Source organism: Danio aesculapii, chromosome 9 (assembly GCF_903798145.1).
Source record: "Danio aesculapii chromosome 9, fDanAes4.1, whole genome shotgun sequence".
Lineage (NCBI taxonomy): Eukaryota > Metazoa > Chordata > Actinopteri > Cypriniformes > Danionidae > Danio > Danio aesculapii.
In genome coordinates, this window is record NC_079443.1 from 33,623,977 (window position 1) to 33,635,365 (window position 11,389).

At 34.8% G+C, this 11,389-nt stretch overlaps 1 protein-coding gene across 3 annotated transcripts in view; it reads right to left on the minus strand.

Moving 5' to 3' along the window:
* Positions 1 to 7,288, minus strand: part of satb2 (SATB homeobox 2) — a 73,129-nt gene extending 65,841 nt beyond the window's left edge. The window contains exons 1-3 of one of the 3 annotated variants that reach the window (XM_056465503.1): positions 7,241 to 7,288; positions 3,744 to 3,803; positions 1,334 to 1,464 (exon numbers count right to left, since the gene is read on the minus strand). In XM_056465503.1, the coding sequence (XP_056321478.1) occupies positions 1,334 to 1,458 (125 nt within the window). In that variant the 5' untranslated portion in view covers positions 1,459 to 1,464; positions 3,744 to 3,803; positions 7,241 to 7,288. Of the gene's footprint in view, positions 1 to 1,333; positions 1,465 to 3,743; positions 3,804 to 7,227 lie in introns of all 3 variants that reach the window. The other 2 variants (XM_056465505.1, XM_056465502.1) reach the window with 2 other exon arrangements.
* Positions 7,289 to 11,389: the final 4,101 nt, after the last annotated feature.

Here is an 11,389-nt window from a genome sequence, read left to right on the forward strand (position 1 = left end):
GACTGTCTTTGACAATCTTGCTAACCGTTTACCGGGAGTTTGAATCACGAGTGTCCGTCGCTAAAACGAAAACCTTAACAACGGGCGCAAAGAGAGCATCAAAATCGGAACACGTTCGTATAGGTTGCTGCATGCACACAAAGAGAAACAAAGCTAAAAACAGACGTCACCTAGGCTATTTACTTTGGACGATGCGGACATGACCTATTAGAGCGGCGTAAAATCTCAAGAGCAACAACGTGAGTGTGTCACTTTCAATCTCTCCCTTGCGCGGCGCGCGGACTGACGGAGAGCCGAGAGAGGAGTGGGAGTGGGAGGGGAGGAGGACTGGAGAGCAAACGTGGAAGTGTGACAGGGAGAGAGGGAGGGAGGGACGGGGCTGTCCAAGGTAAGTAATTAATGCATTCCATGTATAAGTTATCAATAAAGCGCACTTCTGTTTACCTGACTTCTGTTGTTAACACTTATTTATGTGGCTCTACATTCGCTCAACCAATAGCAAGTATTTCTATTAAGAAGTTGTTTCAGATCAATTACACACCGGTATCTTTTCTTTTTAATGCATTTATCGCGATATGAACATTCGTTTTTGAACATTGCGCGTTTTTGTTAGTATAAGTAAATTGTGCGAAATTAACTAGTAATCCGACTGATAGACGCAAAGATACCTACTGTGGAAAGTACCTACTATGCAACGAGCAAACTAGATGAGAAAAATACACAGATAGGTTTACGGGGTAATGTTAAGACGGATAATGGAAAAACCTTGTTTGGTAATGAAGGAAGATGCACTTTCTAAATTTAAAATGTAGCGGATTTAGTTTTTGTCTCAATAGCGGAGTTGTTGTCTTAACGAAATGGTTGATTTCCCTATCACAGCACATTGGAGGTGACAGACTCTTTGGTGGTCCTGAAAGGAGAGGACAGCTAAAAGTGCATACGACAGTTTCAACAAGCTGTAAGCTTTACAGAATTAAAATATTGACTTGAATCGGTTTATGGTGTGCTCTGCTGCGGTGGTGTCCAAAAGAAATGAACTATGCTTATGATTAAAAATACATTTGCATTAAGCTTATGGTTCTGGTTCTGGTTTCGCTGCCTTCAACAATGCATTCACCAAATTCAAATAATTCATACAAGCTGTCAAATTTCAACCTGAATGCTCAGTAAAAGGAAATAGGAATAATATAACTTCTAATTACAGCTAACTGATTTCTAATAACAAATTCTTAATTTAAAACTGTGCGATTATTCAGACATGGCCACATATAAGCTGCAACACATCAGGATTTAAGTGCATGCACACATTTATATTATTCAAAAAGTCTCTTACCTTTTTCCAAAGTGGTTTAATGAGAGCTCATTAAGTGCACAATGGTGTCTATGCAGTTGGCTGTTCTGCTGCTTTGAGACACTCTGGGGTGTGTGAGCGAAAGCTGGCTGATTCTCCCACCTCATTCGTCACTATTATAATATAAGATAATGATCACGGTGATGATGGTGTTGCAGCGTTGCGTGACAGGTAAAATGCAACATGGAATTGGGTTGCTAATGAAGACTAAATAATACATTGTATAAATATATAGAACATTTTAATATTAGTTTATAAAGTGTTCCTTTGAATTTGACCAACCTAGTTATAAATAAAACATGAAAAAAGAGACGAATGTCTTCTTATGTCTGTGCTTTTTTAAAAAATGTATTAGTGGCATATAAGTTTGTGGCCCCTGACAGAATGAAAACATCTAAAAGAACAATGTGTTTCCCATCACCTATTATATTTCTGCTTTCAGCAGATTCCTGTTTATTTCCACAACTTCACTAACGAAATGCAATATTAAGGATAAGAATACTAAATATAATTTTCATATTAGATGAAATCTGATATAATATAAATAATATGTACAGTAATAATAATACTAACACTAGTAATAATAAATCTTATTATTATAAAGTGTTGAATATGATATGGAAAATGAAAACGACGCATATCTTATCCTTAGCAATATTCAATCAGGAAAATAAAGATCCAAACAAAATGATTAACAAAACAATAATCCTAATATTTTGGTAAAGTTCAATAATTGAAAAATATAAACCAAAATTATTAGATATATTATAAATAGCTGCATATTGCATCCCGTGTTCTCAAAGAGAGAAACACAGGCTATATACGCTGAAATCAGATGGCGCGCGAGCTCTCTCTTTCTCCCTCGATGAATTTAGTTCTGTTATATCTGAATGCAAAATTAAACTGTGCTATTCGGTGAACACGACTTCTGTGAGAAAATTAATATTTTATCGCAATAGGCCACAAAGCAGCAGGTTCAGAGATGAGCAAATATATGTGATACACATACAATGAATGAATGAATGAACGAATGAACGAAAAGATAGATGGGCTAGATATAGCTCACTAAATATTTAAACAATACAGTACTATGAACGCATACTGTACAAAATCACAAGAAGGTAGGCCTATTTTACTTATGTCAACCTTTCATAATGTTTTTTTTTTTTATTATTTCAGTGCCTCTGTTAAATGTTAATTGTTTTATTATTTAAAAAGGCTAATATAGCAGTTAAAATAACTAAACGATTTATCAAGCTTAATTAGGTATAAATATGAATTGTATTTGGTATGAATTATATTATTAATAATATTATATATATAGAAATCCATTCCGATGATACCTCAGATACAAATTGAAATAAAAATTCAAATGTGATGTTTCTCTAATTGATGTCAATGTATTGCACGCATAAACGTGGTGTTTTAAGCACACTTAAATTATTGAACTCTGGCTTAATTTGGAAAGCCTTTTTGAGCATCTTTCTTAGGGACCTCATGAGCTCTCCCTTTTCCATTTCTTGGGTAACTGGGGATCTAAAATTAGCTGACTACTTGGAGTCAAAACAACATTCAAGCAGAAAGAGTCAAACCGTGAAACAATTAAAAATATATATGCCCGAGACTTCAGAAACAAGAAAACATTTCAGGTTGAAAAAGTAAATAATTGAAAAGATGCAGTTTCCCCGATGAATCTATAAAACATGACAATAATTACGTGGAGGCTTGGAACGTGCGGAGCTTCTGTTTCGAATTAAATCATAACGTCACACGCCTAAAAGTGATTGAATAAAGCGACATTTCACAATAAAAAAACTATAGATTTTTAATGAAGCTTTAATAGGAGCTAACGATTATAATAACTGCCGAGAAATGTATTTAATAGACATAATCACTTTGAACGCCTTAAAAATTATACAAAGAGTTATGACTGCCGATGTACACTGGAAATCTAATTTAAATTCAAAGAATAAAACATCCAGGGCATTTAAAAAAATATGTCTGGTCCCGCAAATCACCATAAAATTGTAAGATATCTATTGGGTTTAAACGAACATTGTCAATTTTTGTCAAATTTACGGCCAGAGGTAAAATTAGCATATTTCTAATCACAAACATTCATCGTTATTTCTGAGTTTTGTCTGTGCTAAAATGTTTGGTTTTTTTCAGTGCCTTTGGGTCATTGCTTAGTTTGACTGCATGGTCTTTGAGTAGTAAATGTGGAAATAGCATCGTCTACTGGCCACAATAAACACTACACAAGCAATCCAGAGGTGAATTGTACTGAAATCAGTGTTATTTGTTTTCATACAAAATGCTGATTACTGTGGGGCAATCAATTAATAAATTAATTCATACAGCGGCTAAAAAATAATAATAAAAGATAACCCACCCGCACAGTGTAGATAAAACACCAGGTGAACTACAGCAATTCTCAACGGTGGCAGTCAATCTATAAAGGGAAAGACATTTAAACAGTTAAATCAATTTCCAAAATGTATTTAATAAACGAATTTTATCACGAGCATTTTTCTTATTAATTGTCTTTAGACAATAATCATAGTAAAATTATTATGTTCATTGCTTCACCACTCATCACACCGTGTCTTTAATATATATATATATATATATATATATATATATATATATATATATATATATATATATATATATATATATAGACAGATAGATAGATAGACAGATAGATAGATAGATAGATAGATAGATAGATAGATAGATAGATAGATAGATAGATAGATAGATAGATAGATAGATAGATAGATAGATAGATAGATAGTAAATCAGGGCAATTGTTTGAGCAGCCAGCATGCTACACTCTAATGTAAATTAAAGTATGATATTCCATCTGAAAATATTTTAAATGTAAGCATATTTGCAAGCATAGCATATTCCTCCACGATTTTTTTACATTTATTTTTTTTATTTTGAATATTACAAAGCCAAGAATAAATAAATTTCGATGTTGCTTGAAGCTTTAAATCGCCTTTACAATGATATTCTGCAGTCTGCGCATGCCACATGACAGGCCTGAATAAACTAGTCTGTTTCATTGCATGTTGCATAATGGCAGCCACAATACAATGCTATTTACCAGCCCTTTCATTGACAAGACTTTCTGAGTCTTGCAAAACACAAGAATAAATATACGCATCTTTCATATATTCAAATTTTAAAAATGTCTGTGTTTGGTCTTACAGTTCAGCACTTTCAGACTTGACAGCTCCAGTTAACGATGAACTCAGTTCAAATGTACAGTCTACTGGTTTGGAAAACAGTGTTACTTTATTGTAAAACGTCCGAAATACTTTACATTTATTTTGAAAGTGTGATTTGTAACGTTGTCGGCAATTATATGCATTCACACAGCAAGTGCAATCATAATACAATAGCCTACAAACGAAGCTGTCAGTAAAAATACTTTATGTAAAATAATTGCGTTGTGTTGATTTCGTTATTGACGAGACGAAAATAAAAGTAGCTGGCGAGCGATGTCATTTTATTAAAGGTGTCTAATTAGCTAATAGTCGGCAAATTTAGCCTGAAATAAAATAACATCCGAATTATATACTTTAATCCCATTTGTTTTTTAAGTGAAACTGTAATAGGAATTAAGGGAACTTGCTTTCACTCAGAGGTCACGATTCCCCCGTATTTCCCCATTCTAATGGTTCAACTTAAATCATGTGGTGGAAAATTTGTTCAGATTTTCCTAAGAAAACGAAATTCAACAAGAACAACTACGATGATGATGATGATAATAATAATAATAATAATAATAATAATAATAATAATAATAATAATAAAAATAATAATATAATTATTCTATATAAATAAATCACAACAAAAATGCAAACATGACAGTTAGCCTAAAAAGCATTGATAACGTTTTGTTTGGGGAAAAAAAAACGTGCAGTACACGCGGTCCTGCAAAACATATAGGCTATGTTCCATAATTTATGTTTTGCTTGTCCTACCAATTTATTATGGTCTCTTGAAGGAACGTTTCGCACGGAGTAACATTTGTGCGCGCGAATGAGATCTAGACTAAATGTTATTTAAAGACAACAGCAAGTCCTTGCGTTTGAGAGCCGAAAAACACCCAAAACTGTTCGGCAGGTCCACGCATTAGAATTTACCTGAAATGAAATCCGCATGACCTGAGACATTCATGCAGGGCTATGGAAAGCAAACGCGAGTTGTTAAGCGTGAGCAACTCTGCACTATGTCATTGGGCAAAAGTATTTGACAGTTGGAATGATCTGTAAATACTTCATTAGGCTGTGTATGAGTTCCCCCTTGTGCCTCATGGTCCAGTTCTGGTAAGATTTACAAATGATAACATAAACACGGTGAAAAGAAATTGATCCATCGTTTGAAAGCGGAGGAGGGGCCCTTAAGAATGTGATCTGCCCACTTAACATGAAAACCAGGACGTCTGTGGGGCACGATGAGTTTTTGACCCACAACATGACTCGCGCAGTGCTGTTTCTAATGAATTTATTCAAGTTCAGCCGATAAGGAGCTTCGTCAATGGACTTCGCAGGTCTGTGCTGAAGGTAAGAATCACAGCACAGTTTCTGGACAAAATGAGACTGCGCTATTGGTGTGCCGTGTCGAAGTTTTGATGGTCTCACAGCCCTTGCTTAAAGATTAAAGCTTTAAATATTGTATAGTTAAATATTGATGCTTTTGGGGGGTTGAATGCTAAATAGCACGTCCGTGTTTGTATTTAGATTATAGATTTTAGTATTAAGAATATAAGTCTCATCAAAAGTGCTTAAAATGCCTTTACTGTTGCAAAACCCTCGTCTGTAAAATTAACATTTGCTAAATTTACATTATCTTAGTTCGTGTAATCATTAACTTAAAAATTAAGCTTTTAAAATAATTTTAAAATGATCATCATTACAAAACTATCAATTAATAATATATTTTTAACATTAGTAATTACACAGATATATCAATTTTTTGTGTGTGTGCATTTTTTCACATTGTGCACAAATAAATAAACTTGTTTTAAACCTATTTCTGCCTTTTTCTTTTAAGAAATTAAAACACTTTAAACAACACTTGTAGCAGCTTAAAACTGAGCTCACTAGATGCTACAGTTTTTAAACACTGAGTTATTTCAATCCAAATTGATCTCAAATTAACTCAATTGTTGCATTAAACAATTTAATTAAAATAATTTAAAATGGCAACCCAGCAGTTGAGTTTTCCATGTTTTACCCTAACACCCAATTTTGGGTTGAATCTTACAAGTGCAGCATTAGAAATGAAACAGTTTCAGCCATACACTACCCCATCCCTTACCCCCTCTCAGACCGTAATCTCTAAATCCCAACAATTCAACCTAAGAGAAATCTTAAAATAATTGGACCTTTTCTCTGCATCCCTATAGGAAAACCACAGCCAACAGGGAACAGACAGGCCAGTAGATGTCTAGACAAAGAATCAACATTTACACAGACAAATGCACCACACTCAAGGAGAACGGGCTTTTATCAAAGGTTCATCTCAGGGACGTAGGTGATGGAACGGACGGATGGGAGTTGTTTACAGCTACTGATGCTGATGCCATTTGTGTCGTCATTAGCTTAACAGGGACCAAAGTCCACTTTCTTGGTTCTTGTGACCAGGACAATAAACAAATTCCTAAAAACGAGGCCCACAAACAGTCACACATCTCTACCACAACCCTGAGTAACACAACAATTCATTGCCACAGTGATCAGAGAAACTCTTATAAATGTGAGATTCACTCTTAAAGCAATGGAGAACGCTTTTCAAAACGTTTAACCACATATCCTCAGCCAAATATTTAGACAGATAGGTATAAAATGAAACAGCCTTACCCACTTTACTCACCACTTGCTTCACTCTTCATCAGTCAGTTTTCAGACTCTCCCAGCCTTCGCTGACAGCAGTTTGGCAGAAGAACGGTCTAGTCAATCAAAGAAAGCAAGCGGCCTACACAAGTTTGGTTTCACGACTGGGCGGAACTATAGGACACTTCAGCGTGAATCATTTACTGCTACTCACCAATGAAGAACCAAGCCATTGGCCGCTAATGTCTTTGATTGGCTTGTCATCTGTCAAAGACTCTGATTTACGATTTGCTTTCGGTAGCAAACTGATGGCTGTGTTTGTTATTGGTGAACTTCAGTGAAGCTAACTCAGAAATGGTTCAGAAATGAGGTGAGTTTTCTGTCGAATGGGATGGCAACACACGCTGACGTGTTTGTTAGAGAGGGTTATAGCAGAATTACACATCACTGATCCACCTTCTCAGTTCAAAATCGTCCCTGGCTCTGTGTATGTTCCCAAAGCTGGAATAGATTTATGTGTTTCTGATGCACTAAAACACTGAGTGAAAGGACAGGGAAAACACAAAGACAGCGAAAGAGAGAGAGAAAGAAATGGGGACTGGAGCCAGGTCATATTACTCTTACTTATTAAAACCTCAATCAGGTCTGAGAGCTCTGGACTAGAGCAGCCTGTCAGACTCGACTCAGAGCAGTACCACAGAACTTGATCCTTCTCTTTCTCTGTGACATGTTTGTAGTCTACATTTCAGTTCATTTACAATTATGACTCAGTGGCATGCAAAAGAGACATGTTTTAATGCAAAGTATTACAGATTTGAAGAAAATAGCAACAGCGTTTGGCCACTAACCACACAGTATCCAAAAGTCAAAATGGATATTAAGGTTTTGTCAGTGTTTAGAGTTACTAGAAAAACAAAAATTTCCTTTAATAAAAGTTTACATATTCAAAGTATGGTTACATTTGCATGAAATCAATTCATTAAAAAAAAAATCAACAAAACAATATAACATACTTCCTAGCTTGTGACCATCTCTTTCCTCCTGCCTTGTTTGGTTCTTTAAAGGCATTCGTTTTGATAGTAATCTGTGTGGTGTTGGGCAAGGGCTCTGAGGTCAGGGGTCGCAGTGGTTCTGTGATCCTGTGTTTGTTATTGCTATGCTGCCCTTGGCCAGGTTAACACAGCGCCGTCATCTCAGACGTCTCACTGAGCACTGTGAAGGGGGAACGTGGAGGTCGCCGCCTTAAATGTGTTGATGGGACCTGGGGTGGCTAATCTAAAGTGGTGAAATGTTATCCCACTAAAGAGGGGGAAATGAAATTTCAAAGCACACTTACCATCGGTGTGCCTGCTTCCCTTGTCAGAAAGGCCGCTCGCCAAATCACTGCGCTGTTGAAGAGGATAAGTGACAGCTGGAGGGAGCTCTCACACTTCAGAGGCCAGTCTTAATACTCAAAATCTGTGCTGGAAAATCATTAGAATAAGACTGAGAGTTTACAGTTAAATAAATAAATATTAATGAATGAATAAAAAATTTAATGGATTGGTTTAATGTTTTTAAAAATTTTAACAACTACTGTTTTTACTTTAAAAAATCTAATTATTTAAAAATCTAAAAATCAGAATTATTAGTCCCCCTGTTTATTTTTTTCCCCCAATTTCTATTTAACGGAGAGAAGACTTTTTTCAGCACATTTCTAAACATAATACATTTAATAACTCATTACTAATAACTGATTTATTTTATCTTTGCCATGATGACAGTAAATAATATTTTACTAGATATTTTTCAAGACACTTCTATTCAATTGAATTTAATTGAAATTGATTTGACAGATTTTAGACAAGCTGTACAAAAATACAAGTATCCCATACATTTTAAAATAAAAACTGATAAAAACACAATAAAGCCCTTGGCTTGTGTCCATTGCGGTCCTCGCTGTTAAATAAAACAAATTATGGCTTCAAAATACAGATGATGCATAAAACAAACAGTGCAAAATAATTCACAATGACATTCCTTCATTCATTCATTTTTCTTTTCGGCTTAGTCCCCCTATTAATCAAGGGTCGCCACAGCGGAATGAACCGTCAACTTATCCAGCATATGTTCTATGCAGCGGATAGCCTTCCAGCCGTAACCGTCTTTACAATCAAGTAACATATAAAATAAAACATCCTGGTTCACCATGCAAACTAGTTATCCTCATCAAACAACCGACTTTTGATAGCTTTTTTGAACCTCCTTAAATCTTTTATATATATTTTTTTATTTATCTTTTTATCAATTTTGGTAATTTATTCCACATGACGGAACTTGTATATAAAAACATATTTTTCCCCACTAGACTTCTAAATTTAAATAAACAAATATTAAAATCCCAACCCCTAGTACTGTATGAATGCTATTATTTATACTAATTTGTTTTATTTTATTTATATACAGCTTAAAGTGACATTTAAAGGCTTAACTAGGTAAATTAAATTAACTAGACAGGTTAGGGTAATTAGGCAAGCTATTGTATAATGATGGTTTGTTCTGTAGACTATCGAATAAAATATAGCTTAAAGGGGCTAATAATTTTGACCTTAAAATGATTTAAAAAAATATTAAAACTATTTTTATTCTAGCCAAAATAAAACAAATAAGACTTTCTCCAGAAGAAAAAATATTATGAGACATACTGTAAAAATTTCCCTACTCTGTTAAACATCATCTGGGAAATATTTTAAAAAGAAAATCTAATTCAAAAGGGGTTTAATAATTCTGATTTCAACTGTAAATGCTAACTTAAAAATAATATATAATACAAAAATATATAAAGTATTAGGGATGCAGTAATAGTAGCGAATTATTTTTGGAAATGCTACAATTGAATTTAGGCATCATATACTTATTTTATAGAACCACAGAAGAACATACTCGTGCACAGATCCGTAATGTTTCTCTACCAAGAAGCATTGACAACCAGTGGCATGACATGAATAATACAGTGCTTTTTCATTCATTTTCAAGAACCATGGGAAGAATTGGGATCAAGTTTGTCATTTGGGCATGAACGTTTTCAAAGAAGATTTTCTTTTTTAGTATGTAAAATTACCCTGAATGAGCATAATAATATGGGCAAAAGTCATCTAAATGTAAAAAAATATATATACAGCAAAAACAAACAATAATTTAAAACTAATAATAAAAAAATCCTCATAAATATTTTATGACATCAATTTAGTAATGACACTGCTCAAATATGTCACTATTGGCAGCTGGATAATCAAACTGTCAAAATTAATATAAACATAAATCAAAAAATTCCCTTAGCATCCTAAATAACAATCCTCCAACAACAATAGTTTCTACTGCATGTCACAAATGGCAGTTGGGGTGTTGATTCAAAAAAACAAAAAACAGACAAAAACATAAAAAGAGCAGTTGGCGTAAAAGTAAACGCATTTGCATTTATAAATACCAGGCTTTTGCAATTAATGAGTTTACTTAGCATGACATATTTACGACTGCTTGCAACATAAGAATATCTCTTTTCCTTATCCTTAGAATCAATGCACAGTTTCAGCCTGTTCAAATGATAATCAAAAGATGTTTAAATCGATTAAATCCTCTTTCCTTCAGCTCAAAGGGACGAGTCGCCCTGCAATCCCAGTCCTCTTCAGTAATACTAATGCAGAACACATTTAGGGCCACAGCGCTCAGACCCAGGCAGCGGTAAATTGGGCTAAGAGAGCTGGCGCAGCCACTTAATCAGCCATTATTTATGGGGCTCAGTGGTTTAAATCAACAAGAGCAGGAACTGGGGCCAGGCCTTATGGGTTTATAACTGCTGTCAAAATAATCACATACAGATATATTCATCAGAGCGCAAACCAGATCAGTTTAGCGCCCTCCCCCAGTGATGTTAGACCCCCTTTCCTTACCTAGCCTTTCACATTCTTGACACTTTCCTCTTATTCGGTACTCCATCTCACTGACCACATGAGATAACTCCACTTCCCAGCAGTGCCTTCTTGTTTTGTATTGGCTCAACATCAGCTATTCGCTCCCAACAGGTTTTTTTAATGGGAGTAACACTCAGCTCTTGGACAATGACAACATACCCACAGTTCATTAGAGAAAAAGATTTTGGCAGGATCGAGGAGGGAAGGAGGAGTTAGAGTTGTGTTTAAAAGGAATGGAA